Source organism: Coffea arabica, chromosome 5e (assembly GCF_036785885.1).
Source record: "Coffea arabica cultivar ET-39 chromosome 5e, Coffea Arabica ET-39 HiFi, whole genome shotgun sequence".
Taxonomy (NCBI): Eukaryota; Viridiplantae; Streptophyta; class Magnoliopsida; order Gentianales; family Rubiaceae; genus Coffea; species Coffea arabica.
Window position 1 is genome coordinate 38,386,749 of NC_092318.1, and position 18,673 is coordinate 38,405,421.

Here is an 18,673-nt window from a genome sequence, read left to right on the forward strand (position 1 = left end):
CTCGACAAAGAAACAACATCTTTATATTTTTTGACCCTTAAAAAATCGTTTTGAATTAGGACAAGAAGATGCAAAAATGAGCAAGCAGCAAAATTAGCACGTTGTTAAGCTGTTGCCTGCAAAACTCCCCCCAGAGTAAAAAAAATACAAGATGGTCACAAATTCTATAGTACAGTCTATATTGATATCCTTGTCATCTCTATTTTGCACAATAAAGCTGTCGCTGATACGCAGGTAGGAGCTGTAAAGTCACAGGTGGTATTGAAACCCTTTTGGCATGAAGGCAAGCACAAAAGAGTCTTTTCTGCACCGAATTGGGGTGAATATATCCTCGACAGATTGAGTTCAACAACAAAATGTTTCAATCAACCTCTTTTTCGGGTCCAACGTACATAGTACAACATGCTGAAATCAAGATAAGTGTACAGCCAACTAGTCTACCAAATGTTGGAACTATTCTAGATAAGCTCATTCCAAGCAATTGAGTTGAAGCAGCCTAATAACAACACCAAGGAGAAGGAAAGAGGATGCAATTAGCAAGAGATATTGTGTTAGGTTTCAAATGCAGTCGTGTAACTAGCATGAAATTAGGATATCAATTCAGCAACTATAATAATTATACAAGAGCCCAACAAATTCCAAATTCCAAACTCCATCTAACTGCTAACAACAGGGCCTTTAACTGCTACACTGTTAATCGTGGTGTTTGAACTAACTAACAACTTCCTATTAGCTAACACTTCTTTCCCGGCTTGTAAATTGCGGAGCGGATTAGAAATCTAACACTTCCATAAGACACTATCACAAACATGAAAGCATACAACTGCATATTTTTCCCTTTCAAGGATTCTCGTAGATATGAATCTCGAGTATATGTGGAGGCATATGGAAAAACTCATTAAGTCAGTGTTATTACATACTGTCAGTACAACTGATCAAATGTTGCATACTGTCATTAAGTCAAAGTTATTATCCAAAAAATAAGAAAAAAATCATTAAGTCAATGTGATCACATAACTACTTACAGATACAGGAGAACTCCCACAATAATAGGCCAGTTTGTTTCCACCTTTTTTTAATATATAAATTACCAAAGCCATAAAATGTATCATGACATCATCAGAAAGACACTGCATGTTCCTAACTGAATGTTACCACATAGAGAGTGAGACAGCTGGTATAAAAGAACTGCATCATATCCAGACTAAATGGTACAGTATGAAGCACTACATAATACCTGAAGATACAGAATATTCACAACTTTGCTGGTTTTCTCAAGCTGAAGTGCACGTGCTACAGTTATCTGAAGAGAGAAAAATGTGTCAATGGGCATCCAAGAAATAGTTATGATCAATATTCAGCCACAATTCGTTTTCAGATCAAATTTTGAAATTCAAACAATGTGAAAGGATTAGAGCTTCAGAGAGTGACCTCTGCCAAGAAAGCTAATGAACCAAGTATCACCATCAGAAGAAGAGTATAAAAACCAGGAAGCACAAAACCCTACATGAGTACACGAAAAAGAAATAGTTGTAAGAAAGCAAGATAAAAAATGATACATCATGTAGTTGGTAAACAGCAGATGTCTTTTAAATCAGTGCAATGTCTAAAACACGCAAAAGAAGCACACATCAGACGATCATTTACATACTTTTGTCCATGCCATTCGAAGCAAAAGATTACAAATTACAATCTTTATTCAACAAAAGAACCTAAACCAAGAGATATGATTAAAAGCTCGTGTCATCTTAATGCTTAATTCACTTAGAGAATAGAAAGGCTACAGCATTTACCTACGGAGTAAATATATATGGCCAAAAGACTCCACTTGTACATTGGATCTGACCTTTTACATTTTCTTGCACATAAAAGGACCTTCTAAACAATTTTCACAAGATTAAAATGTGCCCATAGGTATATCTATCTCAGGATGACAATCGACAAGCAACAATAGATTCTGCTGTTCGAGGTTAACCCGTGACCATGTAAGAATTACAACTCCAACAATCTACCTTTTTTTTCTTTTATTTGCACTTGCATTTTCTAATCTTTTATGTGGCAGTATATGTTGGCTTTCTAAATTACATTCAGTAACAAAACCATCCCATTAGTACCTTATACAATTTGATTTTCTAGTCAAGTTGTTGATTATATTTGAACTCCAACTTTCATATTAGCTTTATCAGTAAACAAAGGCATAAGATTATCTGCTGATAAACTTCCTTAGAATTTTGCTTTTACTTGAGTAGTTTATGCCAATAAAACTAAATAAGTTTGAAATTGCTATAATCTGTTAGGCAAAAAGGAAAAAATAGACTACCAAGCAAAGCCACAATAAAACCAAGTAGATCCAATGCACTCATCAGACAACCATAGTAGAAGCAACATTTTTTGTATGATTTATTGGGGTCAGGATTCTATAAAAAGAAAGTAAAAAAGGAAAAAAGCTCTTTTGTAATTCTTCTCCTTATTTCTGTCCTTGTGATGGCAAGATATAAGCTGCATAGTTGAAAGGAAAAACGCCGGCATTCAGGTCTGTTGAAAAGTTAATAATATTGTTATTACCACTGCTTGAGGCACACTCCATTTGTGTGCTACACAAGGGTGTGCTAAATAAGCAGAGAGAATGTAATTGTTGATTTAGGAGGTGATATATAGTCAATCTAGTAACTCAAAACCAGTAAGGAATTTTTTGAAACCACAAAAAATGACATGACACTAGTCTATCTTCAGGCTATAGATAGAGTAAGAGAAGATTATTGAAAGGAAAAGTCTACAATAAGTCTTTTTAATGAGATTGTATGTCCTAAACCTAAATGAAACATGAGATTGCATGTCTTCACAAAAGCACAGAATCTTTTTGAGGATGACGGCAGATAGGAGTAATCATCCCAAACTCTATGCCCAAGCCAAGAAAGTGTATATTTTGGACAAAAGAAACTACATGAGCAATAAAAGTGAAGGGGACTGAGTCTTGTTATGCAGGAGACTAAACAGACTATTCCTTCTCTCTTACAGATACCTTAGTCTCTTTTTTTCCACGAAGGGGATGAAGGGGGTTAACATACCGAGCTATCCCTTCTCTATCATTTTTTTGTGAGTTCTGAGCTCCTAAGCACCTTGCTATAAAGTTCTTAGGGCTGTTTAAAGTAGCTTCCATTCGCTCATTGTTATTTCCTAATGCCTTTAGTGCATGGACTGATATTATACAAAAAGCAAAAGAAAAACAGTACTTCCCTAATGAGAGCCCCAACTAGAATACAGTGGTGACCAAAATATCATAAAAAAAGCAAAAGAAACTTGCAAAAGCATATAATAAATAAATAGTATCTATAAACAGCTTGAAACCAATAATGAATTACCTCTACTTTTCAGTTTTAACATTAAAAAAGGCATGGGCACATTGTAAAACAAGACAAATGGAGAAAGATAAAGATACTCAGTTGAATATTTTTTTTTTAAATGCGTTTTAGGAGATATCAGTTCAAATGAAACCTGAAAATTGTCAGCAACTAATGGCACAGAATAATCACTTAAAAGTTTAACTCATCCAAACGAAATTGTGTTAAACAACATATATGAGAAAGTTATACACCCTCATTACACAAAAAGGAACTACATTTCTAGCAGCCGTCACAATTACAAATCACGCACTAGAGCACATTGGTAACATTAAAAAGGGAGTAGAAGCACCTTAGATCTCTTGAAATTTCATATGAAAAGACTTGCACCACATTCACCACCTACCCAGTCCCCAAGTGATTTAAGTCTCAATAATTTTTTTTTTTTTTTTTGACAGTCACAACAAGTCATGGCGCAACTAGATGCAATAGCTTTCAGATAAGCAAATAATTGCAACCCTTTTCAATTTAATTTGGAAAACATCATCATTTCAAATATCCATAAACTTGCATGTAATAACACATCTAGGCAATAGCTCATAAAGAAACATGAAATGAATGATACAAACATACAGCAATAAGAAATTTTAACTCAAATTGCAATCTTACTTCAAAGATGAATGCACATATTGCTGCAGCAGGAGTGGCAAATAAGCCAAATGCAAAGACAGTGAGTCTGAAACATCAAAAGAAAACTATCAGAAAAATTGGGAACAGATAAAAAGGCCAATTATGACATACCCACTCATGTAATTTGTATACTTCAAAGGTGTCCAAGATGAAAACTAACATCACAATTTGTTTGGATGAATATCACTGGTCTATCTGATTAAAGCCTCAAACCAAAAAGACAAATAACAGTTCTCAATGTCATAGGAAAGCAACTCTAGTATATTTATTAATGTAAGAAGACAACCAAAGGAGCAAAATATACATTGATAAATAGGACCAAAAGTTTTAGAAATGTAACTTTATTAAATGGGGTAAACCAAAGTTCTTTTCTCCCTCCATTTCCCCACTAGTCAACTATACTCATCCCACCCATCTTCTGAAGTGTAGGAAGTAAATATGTACAAATCAATCAATGAACCAGACAAGCAAACCATTGATCTTACAAAGGTTGATCAGCTGCCTTAGCTCCAGCCCTTATAAAGCAGTAGCTAACTCCGCCAACTGTTGATGAAACTAAACCAACTAGAACTGCATATAAATGATTACTTCCCTTGACATAAGAAATATTTGCTTCTCCAGCTTCAGTTGAGCCTGCCACAAAAAGTTGGACAAATGACACTAATAACAAACAATTCAGTAATGCTAAAGCAGGACATAAGGTATCTGATTATACTATTAGAACATCAGAGGGTGCAGAAAAATTTTATCACTCCTCTTATTTATGATCCCAAGGAAAATAGTAGAGGACAATGAAAATCCTTAAATGGTTTTATGCCTATGGTGGTAAAACTTATTTTAGAAGGCTTTAAGATATTAAAAATTTAGGAACTTGCTAACTAGTTAAAAAGTATAGATGGAAATAGTGCTCTTACAAATATAAATAATAACAGCAACCAGAAAACTAGAATTTTGAGAGAAGCTTTGCAGGATAGTTGCTAATTAACAGGGAGATCCTGGGTAATTTCTGATTTTACAGCATTTCAGATCATTGTACTACTAATTAGAGTATAGATTTCTCTTGCATAGTAGCATAGACCTTTAAAATTTCCATGAATACCATAGAAAAAACTAATGCTTTCTTGACCTTTCATGGGTCAACTACCAGAGAATACATGGCAATCCTCTGCATAGCTTTCAAAATGAAATGACAAATGACAGCTCTTCTAAGTGTTGTGGCAAAATATCAGTCAGGAAATTGTAAGCTAGGAAAAATAATCACCGATTATCCGCTGCTTTAGCAAAATTAATGGTTTGGAATTGAATTCAAACAGGAATCCTTTGGAGCAAACATGCCGAATATATTCCTAACCCTGAAAACATTTACATAAGGATTAAGGACAGCCTAAGCTAGATTAGCTTCAGCTGGGTAATGTTATCTTTCTTCTCTTTTAAAGGTAGTTCACTTGCAACAATTCAGAAAGGAGATTTGTGATCTTAGTGGTACTCTAGTAACTGAACATGGACAAATGGAGACTGTATAAGCATTTGAGCTGTGTAAAGAGATGCACTGGCAAGTTAGGACAGTGCCATAGAAGTATCTATTACTTCTTGCATTTAGTATCCCAGTTTCACGCTAAAGTTTGTCAAATCTTGATAACAGCTTGAACTTTTTTTATTTCTTTCTCTAGAACTATTTCCAAGATCCAGCTTATTCTTATTTTTAATTAAAAAGCAATTAAATATCTAGCTTCCTTGAACTCTTGGATGCTAAATTTGAGGAATAAAATGGAATTACCCATGTCAAAGATGCATAAGGATTGCATAGCTAGAAATATTTTGTATTCTGATAAGTTGGCATTAAGATAAGGTTTGAAGATCCATGCACTAAGTACACTAAGCTTTTAATATGTCATCAGGCTTTTACACTAGGCAGAAATGACAGCTGCAAATATATCTTTCCATATATTTAGAGAAATATGCTTACTTGACTCAGTTTAACAGGTTGTGTTCTGTATAATGTGATCATTGTTATAGAAGTTGAAACAAACATAAGGAAAATGAAAATGCAGGTACATGGGAATATCGATACTCAAAATTAATAAGTTGCATTCCTTCTTCAAGAAGCCAGTCTCATAGAATTACATAAGAAGCTCCACAAACTCGCTTGTTTACCTTGTATGTTGAGCACTGGCCGGAAGATAAAAAGTACGCCAAAGAAACTGCAAGCAAGACCTGTAGAGTGGGTCAAAGTAAACACAAAATGAACAAAAAAGAGGAATACAAAATAAAAAGAATATTTATATTTAAGGGACACAACAAGCAAAATGAAAGATAAGATATAGCTGGAACAGAAGATAGAAAACTTGAAACCTCTTTACACCCAAAGGTGAAGTAAAAATTGGAAATGACGAACTTGTCTCCTACAGTCTTCCAAATGACCCAACTAACTAGTAAACACTTCTAATGCACTGTGATCTTCAGATTCAACATAGGCAACAAGGATATGGTTAGACATCAAATTCGGAATGAAAAAGCAGCAATGTGAGCTTGTCCCTAATTATGCTCATTCCTTCCCTAATTAAACACCCCACTGTTGCATCAATAATGATCTTACTAACAAAACTTCTAAAACTTCTTGGCATTCATGGTGTATTTTCTGAGCATTAAGGTAAGACATCAAATTCGGAATGAAAAAGCAGCAATGTGAGCTTGTCCCTAATTATGCTCATTCCTTCCCTAATTAAACACCCCACTGTTGCATCAATAATGATCTTACTAACAAAACTTCTAAAACTTCTTGGCATTCATGGTGTATTTTCTGAGCATTAAGGTAACATTGACCTATTTTATCTTCCAATTTGCTTGTCCCTGTGGAATGGCTCTTACAAGAAACGAGATCTTGAACCATTTGTCCAATGAAAAGAATCTTTGGGGCATGCTTTAGATTCCTATATAACAAGAGGACCAGCTTTCTGATTAGAGGCAAGCAACATGGGGAAGCATATATTGGTGAGTTTGATGATTCAGCCTAAGTAGGAGGATTAATGAATGATGAATTATCTGTTAGAGGCCCAGTTGTTAAAAATCTAGTAATTCAGCTGCTTGATGCTAAAGCTGGTTCGGGAGTTGAAATAAGGAATCCTACAGAAACTTGTCCTCAAGGTGCCTCCCTGGAAACAACGGACGCTGAGCCTTAATGAGAGTTCTTATTGGAGAATACTGCATCACATGTCAATAAGCAGAAGACCTGCATCTGCTGCCCTTTGCTCTTAAGAATGTTTTTCGTTTGGTTTTAGCCACTAGAAATCAAGTCTTCTATAATCAACAGAATGAAGCAATAAATTTAAGGAAGAGTAAGTTTACTGCAAACATTGGCTAACTTCAAAAAAAACCATGTTCAGAGATTGGAAACAGTTTTGGGTTATGTAATGCTGTCACAGTATATTAATGATTCCTCTAGCATTGAGCATGGTTTCCAATATAACTGCATCAAAGATATTTCAGAAATTTTGGAAGTACTTTTTATGTATTTTTTAGGTTTGGCATGTAGTCCACTTGGATTAGGTTTTAAAAGCGCAAATATATTTGGGGTTGGAATCAAGTCCTATCAGCAATCGATAAAACACCAAGGATAACTTGTTGCTAAGGCACAAAAGTCAACCTCAATCAGATTTAGCTGGTCTCAACAATATTTCTCTGTGTAGTATCTGATGCCAATGTCCCAAGGTAGGGCATCCCAAATGCTCCAATTAACGATGACCCTTCTTGTAGCTATAATTCAAGCTTTGCAGCCATTCTTTTAGAGTGTATGATGTTATTACAAGCCTAATGTCTTTAGTATTTAGGTCAAACTTCGCACTTACCTGTTCTTTAGAGCTAATTCAAAGCTTCATTTTCCTCTTTTACCAGAAGAATTTCAATACTCAGAAATCCGATATTCCTTAATCTTAACCAATGAAGATTGCATAATTTCCTTAACCAACTTCGTTTTTCAATTAGACCGTCTAAGTCGTACTAAGTAGTACTTGAAAACTTTTCTCAATGCGTCTTCAGGAAATTTTCTACTTCATGGAGAACTTGTAAACTTTTCTCCTTTTCTCTTCAAAAGACCTAGTTGTGTCCAAGGCCTACTAAGCAGTACTTCTAGACTTTTATCCTTATCTCTTCAGATTACCTTCTACTTCCAACAGACTGATAATTGCAAATAGGTTTGCAGTACATGTAATAGTTGCCTAAATTACAGATATATTGTCACTGTAGAATGTCTAATAACAAAGAAAATTACCTCCTATTTCTGCAATTTTTAACTTCTCATGCAATATGACTCTTGCAGCAACTGCAGCCACAATTGGAGTAGTAAAGTTCAACATGATTGCCTGAGAAAGAGGTACTCTTTGAATGCTGAAAAGGAAATTAGCTCACACATTGTCACAAGTAAATCATCAAAGTCCACAAACATAACTCACCAAAAAAGAAAAACCAAACGCATGGAACAGCAGAGTAAAATAAAAGAACAAAATATTTAATTATGCAAATGAGAACATCAACCCCCCTCCCCTCCCCCCCCCCCCCCCCCCAAAAAAAAAGAACTAGCTCTGACGAACAACCCAAAAAATAGAAGAGAAAAGAAATTATATAACGGCTAAAAATGCTGCAAATGAGTTCCTTAGAAAGTCAAAGAATAGAACATGAGCAGATTTATTATCATTCCAACTGCCAATAAGGGTGATCTAAGTGCTACTTGAAAAACTGAAAGCAGCGTTGTAACAGATACAGTTTTTGCATAGTGGTGTGTAATATTGTGTAAGCTCAAAAGCTGTATTTGACAAAACAAAATAATTTAGCATGTGTACATCTAGAAAATGTTTAAGAACCAGAAAGTAAAAATGTAAGATAGATAAAAATATAGTGGCTTTATACACAATCTCAAAAGCACTCTAAGTTCTGCAGACAAGACCTAAAAGAAGCACTTCTGTAGCAACAGAGTATAGATACAATCTGTAATAAGTCCTCGGAAAAGGCTAAATCATGCTTCCACTTATTAAAATGATGTATAAACTGCATGGAAGAGAAATTTACAATAAACAAGATCAGCAGCTGAGCTTACTAAGTTGTTAGTCTGACCAAATGCAACTCAATTGGTTCAAGCATTAGAACTCACCAATAAATAAAACTCAACAATGAGAGGTATCCCATGAATGCTCTTAGAACCAATAGTTTTCTGACACTTGATGTACCAAATATTGGCTGTCTGCTTCTTTTCAACCATACAAACGACAAAATCAAAATAACTGTACATCTGGTAAATGCCATCTCAAAAAGAGGAATTGATTGAGCTGTCATTAAGGATGAGCAAAACGATTTATTCCATTAGAATGGGCACAACTTGAAGCATGGGAAGAGACAAGACATTACATGCCCTGAATGAAAAGATTACCCTGTCATTTTAATGACGAAAGATGAAAGTATAAAAGGACCCATTTCAATTAGAGATTCATATCAAAGTAAATAAAGGGGTAATCACGAAAACTCAGAACGAATGCTACATAATATACTTCTAAGATTTACCAAAAACCACCATTCTAACATCTAACTCTTTGCTCTGATTAAAAATCTGTATTGAGTTTCAAGATGGACATTATCGTGGTTGAAGCTAATATTGCAGAGCTGACCAAGCACTAAAAACAGAAAAATCTGTAACATGGTGACTTATAGAGCCAGGGCACCGTAAATCTTGCAGATCCATGGTCCAATTTTAAATGGAAAGCAGCATATTGAACTTGAAACATTTCTCACAATTCTCAAATATGTAAATAGTTGTTCAGCTTTAGCTGAAATGCCCACATTTGCATTAATTAAGCAGAAAAAAGAAAAGGATGTATTCAGACTTCTAAACAAAATAAATTAACTAGTAAAAAAAGAAACATTGCAATTATAGAGGAAAAAAGAGTAATATCCAGTCAATTCACCAAAGAATTGTCAATCAGTTAATTACATTTACTAAGACAAAAATTTAATGATTTATTACTTCATGAAAACATCTAAATATCATCTCTTCATATAATGGTTCAACTTTATATTTCTAATTGGATATTTTACCATCCAATTACTCTATGTATTATGGTCATCAAAGGACTGGAGAATCCATTAGTTTTGACAAACCAAAAAAGGATTTAACTGAAGGAAATCTCAACGTAAAGGAGATAAGAGGAAATCTCTGGCATAATTAAGCTTATATATGCCTTAAATGTCTTTGACTCTTTGACTCCTAAGACCACTATTTGACATCACCATAATTTAAAGCTATGCATACAATATTTTCCATGGTCGAGTGGGGGACATAGTCAAAGAAAATACAGCCAGTCATGGAGGAGAGGAGGGAAGCTCCCATATTTGAAAGATAAGGAACCTTCAAGCCCGAATCATGTACTCCACCTTTTCAATTGAAGGCCCAAATTTTCATCTACATAGTTCGGAAGGATTAGCTTTCACTCCTTACATTGATCACATAAAGTTATTAATGAGAGGACAAATCTTCACCAATCTCTTTCTCGTAAAGGAAGATGTAATTGGCCTCATGTTTATTCACACCAAGAAAAAAGATGATAACTAAATAAATCACACAAAGCTTATAATTGAAACCACAGAAATAAAGATCTCTCTTCAAAGTGCTAAGCAACTAACAACTTGTTCAAAATAACTTTTTGTTTGATTGAGAGCTATTATTCGTAAATTGAATCAGTGAGTTACTTACCAGTGAAAACATCTGAAAGAACTTCCATGATACAGTAGATAATAGATGATAAGGCCATGCATAGCATACCAGAGTACCTAGAACCATCCCATATCCAAACGGTAAACTGCACGAATGGTGATGTCTCTGTTTCAGCCAATCTTGTTATTTGCTCCTGTAAGATACTAAAAGTAAGAAATATAATAGCCTTTCCTATGTTTAACCAACATATTTGAAGCAGAACAAGCATAAGTGATTCATACCAATAAAACTATGGCCAGAAACAATTTACTTCTCTGGGAAACCAAATTAGCACATGAAATACTAGCCATCAACCAGATAACAAATTCTACCCACTGATGCATTCTGAACAAGACTAGAAATTTTTTTTCTTGATATATGTGTGTAAATTGGAATAAAACACAAGAATCAAGCAGCAGTACAATGCCTTTACATGAGAATCCCAACTCAAGAAAATTAAAAGACAATAAAAACTAGACAGCCAAAACAAAGACTTTTGAAGCTTCAATTTAATCATAATGATCAGCCAACCACTAAATACTCATCCTACTGCAAGAATTGATACTTCCTATTTCAGACAGATGTAACTTTGACTCATCATATTTTCAAACAACATCAGAAAACTATAAAAAAAAAAAATCAAAGGAAAACAGTAACAGATACAAAAGAGCTACTTATAGCATTCAATTAAATTTAAGGAGAAAGAGCAATATCCCAAATCCACTAGAAATCTAACACCAGTCATGTAAAACAAAGAGAATGATATTTCAGTAGGTAATCAAGTTCTTTTAAGTTATGTAGAAATAAGTGGCAAATAATGCCGTTACTCCCCTTTTCCAGTAAGGGTTTTGGTCAGTGAATTGTAATTAGTGTTTAGAGTTAACTACAGTAAACAATCACCAGCAATGACAGAATAGTCTATTTGCCCCTTCAAGAGTACTAACAGAATTAAACAGCTGGGACAAGATTAAAAGAAATTCAGATACTTGGGCTTCCATCTGAGGAGGTTAACTGTCATTAATGTTCTCTCCCACTTAGAAATTGTCAATTATGCTTCCTAAAGTATTGGAAGAAAACCAATAAAGTGAACAAGTTCCATGGAATTTCCAATGGGAAGAATATAAACCATCTCATCTTCATCAATTTCTCAGCTCAATCTTCAGCAATTCCTGATAATCTATCAAACTTAGAATCACTTGGCCATAAAATCCATCTTACTAAACCATCCACCGATCCAGCATTTGATACTACCAGATATTCATCGTCTTTCAAACAGGTAAAGTACTGGATCTAAAACCATTCCCTTTCAAATAATAATCAACCCTTTTTTTCAAACAATCAACCTTATAATAGCACAAAACTTTGATCGCCAGCTCAACACAACTAACCAAAAATCGAAAATTAAGTAGCTTATATTCAAAGCTTTGAAATTTCATCCTTTATCACAAATAAATAACTATTACATATATTTTCCTATTCATAAGTAGTTTCTCAAGAAATATAATTGACAGTGATCACCCAACAACAAAAAGAATACGATTCCAGTATAAGCAAAGTCAAGTCTATGCAATTTTAAGGAGTGAAGTTCAACTTAGATTAGAAACATATCCGAATTTCAAATACTAGCTCCAAAAATCTACTATACTAAGCTCGGCTTGATCAAATAAATAAACATTTTTTTCCGTTTGAGTAATTAACTATCTATAGAACATTATTTCTACTGTAAATTACACAAATAAACAAATGTTTGAAGCCAAAAAAAAAAAATTCATAAGAAGGAACCATATAAAATTATAAACTACCAAAATTACCATGCTATATTCGCCACAAAAAAAAATAAAACAAAATAAAATAAAATAAATCATGGAAGTCAATTTCATTTTTTGTTTTCTTTTCTTGGAAAAAAAATAAGAATCTTTGTGGTCACATTTTCAAGTTTGTGTCCAACCACATTAATATTTTGTTGGTGATAATTGGTGGATATATCAATTTTGCAAGAAAATTAGTTTGTTAATTATATTTCGGAAAATAACTTAATTTTTTTTTTAAATCTAGCTAACGTTCTAGTATGGCTTGTAGAACTTTTCTTGCTTCATTTCTTATTTTCTTCTTGGTTTTATCCATCTAAATCTTTCAGAGATTTGAAAATAACAGAAAGGGATAATTTCAGAAACCTCCCCTGAGGTTTATAACAGTTTCACTGCCCTCCCTTGAAGTTTTCAAAATATCATTAACCTCCCTTAAAACTAATGTTCTTGTAACAAATTAGTCTAATTCAAAAAATCAACAATAAAAAAATGATTTCAAGAGTAAGAAGAATATTTCATACCAAAAATACCCCTTAACTTATTACTAATTGGTTATCAAAAGGAAGTATTAGTTAAAAATAGATAATAAAGACTAAACCCTAGCATGAATGTAATAGAATTTAGTAATAATAACCATTTTCATAGTACTATATAAAATAACAAAATCAAAGTATTGGAGAGGAAAACTTATTAATTTGGAATCAAGATTTATGCAAAAATTTTCTAAACTCTTATAACTAGTTTGGGAGCTGCGATTTGATGAAAAAAAATGTGATAAAAAAGACACTCTTTCTAGTATTTGGGAGTTTTTAAAGAACAGCAAAGGATGAAAAGCGTCTAATTTGGACGAATGAGCTCCCATTGTTATGACTACCAAAGTTTTCCGCCCAAATGCAGGCGGAAAGCATTACAAAAGCCAAGAATGCCTAATAAAATTTTTCTAAATGCCAATTTTGTCCTCAAGGGTATACTAAACAAATTTTTATTGACATATATACCCAAAATCATGCCTTTTCCTACTTTAATTCTCAAACAATATTAAAAACTCTTCTCTTCTTTTCTTTCATAACTTAACATTTCCCATGTTTTTTTTTCTAAGCTAAACATTCAAACTAGCTATTAGTATCAAAATTTGAAAGATTTTGAAAAGGAATTGAACAAAACAAGTATGGCCTTTATAAGAAAAAAATCACTATAGATGGCAAATGATAAAAAATATGAGTAACTCTTATATATACTAACAGTGTATACACTATCACGGTTCGATGAATGATATTTGCGCAAAATTTGGGTTTCAAATTTAGATTCAGATTATGTGTCGTGCATCCAATGGTAAAAATGCATATACTGTTAGTGTATAGAAAATGAATAGAAATTTCCATCATTTGTAATTTAAAAAAAATACAACTCTCAAGTAACGTTTGGATTAATAAAAGGGTATGATTTTAATGGAAAAGCAAATAAATCAAAGTAGAAAAAAAATTTTCTAACCATTTTGTTTGGATTACTTATACAAAGAAAATAAAAGAAAGACCAAATATTTTGGAAAAGAAGGGAAAGAATAGATTATGTGCAGTTACATTTTATCCATAACTTAATAAAATCTAATTGTAAACATATTTAATACTTTACCCTCTTTTGTGTATTTTCATATTCATCTTGTTTTTCTTATGAAAAAATTATGAAATAATAATATTTAATCAGAATTTTAATCTTTGTTTAGGAGAAAGAAATTATAAGAACTACTAAAATATAGAAAAAGAATTTTAAAATGCTAGCAATTATCGTTATAAAATTTAGTATTCAAGATTTTCAATTTTTTTATATTCAAAATCATGGTTAATTTAGTACAAGTAACTAAATTGTTTCTCTCCATATAAATACGTAATATTTCCTAAGTTGTAAGGATAGTATAGTCATGTCACCATTTATGAGATAAGCATTGGGTTCCAAATGACTAATAGGGGAGGTAAGTGGTATTTTCAAAACTTCAAGAGAGGGCAATGCAATTATCAGAAACCTCAAGGAGATTTCTGAAATTATCCCTAACAGAAATCCTGATTTTTGGGTTGAACGTTGGAAGAGTCAAACAGTAGGATAAACATTCACATGTTATATGTTCATCTACACTTATATGTCTAGTAACAATGAAGAGAATTCTCAGCTTTCACAAAATATGCAAAACTTTTGTGTTGCTGCTGGATCTAGTACTAAGGTGAAAAAGCCCTTCAAGAAGGTACTACCATTATTTTCCACACCTTTATTACTTCACTATTTTCCAAAATTTTCCTCTAGTTTACCAATTTGTCTTTTTAAAACGTGGTTTTGGGGAAGTTTTACAGTGCATTTTGATGTCTATTATGACACGCATGTTTTATTGGTTATATTTTTTGCTGGTGCAATTATTGGAATTGAATCACAAGTTGCAATGGTCTTTTAGTGTGAGTGATGATCATACTTGGCTTTAATTTGACTGAGTTACACATTAGGCTGCCTATAGCCATTGAAAACTGTTCTTTACATCATCTACAGGATCTTTGTTGTTCAAAATAAGCACTAAATTTCATGATTATGTAGCTAAAAAGTTTATACCGTATTCAATGTAACACTGATACCAGAAGTTATTTAAGTTTCAATTGAGCATCTGTTGATTGAAGTATGGGCTGGAAAACTTAAGTTATGGTTACTGCATTACATATCACCTCAGATGCACTGTTGTTGCTTCACAAATATCTGTATATTATTGCAAATGAACCAAGTTAAGAACATACTAATTTGTTGTATTACTGGAGAATAATTTGATCTCAGGGTTTCAAGATTTTTGTCTAGCTTGCAGATTTGAATAATCATCATCTCCTTGTTCTGGAACCAATTTGTTGTATCACTGGAAGCTATATATAATGGCCACCGGGCAGTTTATAGATTCTGCAACCAGGTAATAAGTTAAGGACCATACCCTTCTTTGTTAATCTAGGAATCAATTCTGTAAACCATTTTTTCTTCTTTGATCAGGAAGTCAAAATCTAAAGCATCATCAGAAGTGCAACTTTGTGTTGATGGTGTACCTTTTACACTAGACAGGGTAAGAACATCCTCTAGATGCAGCCATTTCGCTTCCCATTTTTTTCATCCTCTAATTGGTTAAGGAAATCTTGTCTTTTAAAGGCCCTGATTTAGATATCCCTTCTGCTTTGTTTAAAGTTTATATAAATCTGATAGTTGTTAACTGTATTAGGAACTTCTGGCTTCTAAATCATCAAAGCTAGCTGTGTTGCTCAAAGATCATCCAAGTGAGGATCTCACAAATGTTCTTAGAGATGCCCCTGCTGACCCAGAAACATTTGAGCTAGTTGCAAGATTCTGCCATGGTTACGAAATCAACCTGTCAACCGAAAATGTCACGCATGTTGCTTGCCTAGCCCACTACCTTGGAATGACTGAGAGCCACTGCACCAATAATTTGTTCAGCAAGGCTCTGGACTTCTTTGAACACCAAGTTGTTTCTAGTTGGAACAAATCCATTAGAGCCCTCAAGGCCGCAGAGGATATTCTTCAACAAGCAGCGGATCTTGGCCTGGTTGGTGCCTGTGTCGAATCAATAATCTTAAAGGCTTTGGAACATCCACATCTTCTTGGAGAATCATTCAAGGACTTGACCTCCAATGATGAAGGAGAGGACAATGAAAATTACTTCAGGCCAAATGTGCGGAGGAAACTCTTTGCTTTGGAATGGAAATCTGAAGATTTGTCAATATTGTCTCTCAGGCTCTATGAGCCCATCATTGGTGCAATGATTGAGCGGGAAATCCCAGCAGAATACATAGCTGCAGCTGTATGTCAGTATGCAAAAAAGTGGGTACTTTTCAGCATGAAAGAAGGGGATGATGGTTCAATTTACAAGAAAAGTATCCAGAGAGAGATAATTGAAGCAGTGGAGAGAATGTTACCAAATGCAAGAGGACTAATACCCTGCGCATTACTATTTGAAATGCTACGGTCTGCAATAGCCTTGGATGCTAGTAACGAGTGTAGAAATGGATTTGAAATCAGGATTGGGAAGCAATTAGACCAGGCGACTGTGAAAGATCTCCTGATACCTTCTCAAGGATATGCCAAGGAAGAACGGTATGACACAGAATGCGTGAGGAGGCTCATGAAGAATTTCTATCGCAATTATACTGGAAAAGATGGACATGAATTGATCACAGTGGCAGAACTTATTGAGAACTTTCTGATTGAAATTGCTAGTGACATAGACTTAAAGATGAGCACATTTATATCACTTGCTGACTTTTCACTTGCAGCATCTAGAGGAATTCTACAAAATTCAGATGGAATGTACAGGGCTATAGATATCTACTTAGACAAGCATAGATATCTGACAGAATCTGAGAGAGAAGAGGTATGCCACCTGTTGGATTGCAGCAAGATGTCTCCAGAAGCTTGCTTACATGCTTCAAGGAATGAAAGATTGCCTGTGAGAGTAATGGTGCAAGTGCTATTTGCAGTTCAGTTGCAAATGCGAGAGACTATGCCAAAGGAAATCAAGGGATCAGAGGAGGGGAGATTATTTTTAAAAGGGGCAGAGGAAGAGGAAGAGGAAGAGGAAGCAGCAACAAGGGGTTGCAACAGCGAAGAAGAAGTGATCAAGGCAGAGATGGAAAAGATGAGCAGCAAAGTGTTGGAACTGGAAAGAGAATGCGATATGATGAGAAGGGAAATCCTGAATGGTAGCTGCAGGAAAGCTAGAAAAGGAAAAGTGAACATGTGGAAAGAAATGAAGAGGAAGTTAGGATGCATAACCAGCATGCATGATTGCAACTGCCATGTCAAGAAGAAGAAGGTCCATCCAAAATAGGAATGCAAATATCAGCTTTCTTTCTTTGTACTCTTTTTCCTTATTCTTTTGTTTTTTTGACTTGAATATGTCTGATAGGATATTTCTGGAGATTGCTTATTAATTGATGGGACGACTATGAATGTTCTGCTCTAACTAGACCTTGATCTTTTGGCAGTTCTAGTTTAAGTGGTTCTCATTTCAAGTTTCATTTTTTCAATTATTTGTTGCTAAGTCAAAAGTTATTTTCTACTTCTTAGATTATGTTGGAAAGTGAAACTATGTAATTTTCCATAGTACGGCACAGCACCTGTGATGATACAGATTTTTGTTGGTTATCATTTCCTGCATCAAATGTGAATGCAGAATTAAGTTCTTTTCTTCTAGTGTTAAGGATGGTTGGTGGCAATAGAAAAACCAAATGAAGCCATGATCTGAGTTTCAAGCAAATTGTGCTACCTGTTCTGCAATATTGCACCAAGTTTTTTTCCATTGATATTTTATGTAGCGTTAATCATGCTTTGCCCTCTCAACGCAATACGGAATCACCCTTTATCATTCCAATATTGGATATATCCACTTTGTTCCCCACCTCCTGCCTTTTCTTTCTCTTTTGGATCTAACGTCAACAATCTATTCTACTCTTATGCTAGAGGGGAGAGCGTAATTAGACTTGTACGAGATTGGAGGTGAGTTTTTAAACCAGACAAGTGTATTAATGCATTTTCTAAATCTTATGACGAAAGGAAGTATTATACTTCCCGCTAATGCACGAGGGAGGGCAGACCAAAGCCCAATGGTTGCATGTATACACTTTGTCACCTCACTTGGGCAAATTTTTAGAAATAATGTAAAAAAAAGTCACAAATTTAGGGGGAAATGCACACCATTTCTTCATATAGGGTCACTGCAATTGAGCTATGCAGCACCTTGACATATCATTTCCTTTTTCATTTTTTTCAACACCATTTGCAAACTTTTGCATTCGAATCCCAAAAAGAATTTTTTTTTTTTAAAATGGTGTCCTAGATGTGGCGACACTGTTAATTGATAATTTGTGGTATCTCATGGGATGTACAGCTATATATACCCAAAAAAAAAAGGTACGCTTTTTGCAAAAGTCAATACAAATGGCCTTTGCAGTAAAGAGCCAAAATTTGCCATCCAAGCGAACCTTTGCCACAAAGATTTCTATTTACTTCTCTTGCGTATGTACCTCATTTTGTATTTCATAATTTCAGCAGCATTTTTGAACAATTGA

At 34.1% G+C, this 18,673-nt stretch overlaps 2 protein-coding genes across 11 annotated transcripts; one reads left to right on the forward strand and one right to left on the reverse strand.

Annotated features, from left to right (window-relative positions):
* Positions 1–77: 77 nt before the first annotated feature.
* On the reverse strand, positions 78–12,546 carry LOC113723514 (uncharacterized). Of its 8 annotated transcripts, none has more exons than XM_027246569.2 (9): positions 10,768–12,546; positions 9,175–9,349; positions 8,299–8,414; positions 6,186–6,245; positions 4,517–4,664; positions 4,011–4,077; positions 1,432–1,503; positions 1,238–1,303; positions 78–496 (listed from the first exon to the last, which is right to left on the reverse strand). In XM_027246569.2, exons 1-9 carry the CDS (start codon positions 10,994–10,996, stop codon positions 362–364), a joined length of 1,068 nt encoding a protein of 355 aa, XP_027102370.2. In that variant the 5' UTR covers positions 10,997–12,546; the 3' UTR covers positions 78–361. The 8 variants fall into 8 exon arrangements, with proteins under 8 accessions (XP_027102370.2, XP_071904733.1, XP_071904732.1 ...); XM_072048632.1 differs by lacking the exon at positions 9,175–9,349 and having other exon boundaries at positions 8,299–8,389; positions 10,768–10,921; positions 11,010–12,544; XM_072048631.1 differs by lacking the exon at positions 9,175–9,349 and having other exon boundaries at positions 10,768–10,921; positions 11,010–12,543.
* Positions 12,547–14,105: 1,559 nt separating this feature from the next.
* Positions 14,106–17,568, forward strand: LOC140006540 (BTB/POZ domain-containing protein At5g17580-like). Of its 3 annotated transcripts, none has more exons than XM_072048601.1 (4): positions 14,106–14,811; positions 15,405–15,510; positions 15,588–15,657; positions 15,811–17,568. In XM_072048601.1, exons 2-4 carry the CDS (start codon positions 15,476–15,478, stop codon positions 17,431–17,433), a joined length of 1,728 nt encoding a protein of 575 aa, XP_071904702.1. In that variant the 5' UTR covers positions 14,106–14,811; positions 15,405–15,475; the 3' UTR covers positions 17,434–17,568. The 3 variants fall into 3 exon arrangements, with proteins under 3 accessions (XP_071904702.1, XP_071904704.1, XP_071904701.1); XM_072048603.1 differs by having other exon boundaries at positions 15,412–15,510; XM_072048600.1 differs by having other exon boundaries at positions 14,106–15,510.
* Positions 17,569–18,673: the final 1,105 nt, after the last annotated feature.

What these genes read in the sequence shown, in the direction of transcription:
- LOC113723514 (XM_027246569.2), bottom strand. Translation starts at nt 10,996, where the DNA reads ATGCTTGTTCTGCTTCAAATATGTTGGTTAAACATAGGAAAGGCTATT. An exon ending in TTGTTGAGTTTTATTTATTG is followed by an intron (nt 8,415 to 9,174) that starts GTGAGTTCTAAT and finishes TTTCCTTTTCAG; the next exon opens with CATTCAAAGAGTACCTCTTT. An exon ending in TGAATATTCTGTATCTTCAG is followed by an intron (nt 497 to 1,237) that starts GTATTATGTAGT and finishes TGTTGTTATTAG; the next exon opens with GCTGCTTCAACTCAATTGCT.
- LOC140006540 (XM_072048600.1), top strand. Translation starts at nt 15,476, where the DNA reads ATGGCCACCGGGCAGTTTATAGATTCTGCAACCAG. An exon ending in TTTATAGATTCTGCAACCAG is followed by an intron (nt 15,511 to 15,587) that starts GTAATAAGTTAA and finishes TTCTTTGATCAG; the next exon opens with GAAGTCAAAATCTAAAGCAT. An exon ending in TACCTTTTACACTAGACAGG is followed by an intron (nt 15,658 to 15,810) that starts GTAAGAACATCC and finishes TAACTGTATTAG; the next exon opens with GAACTTCTGGCTTCTAAATC.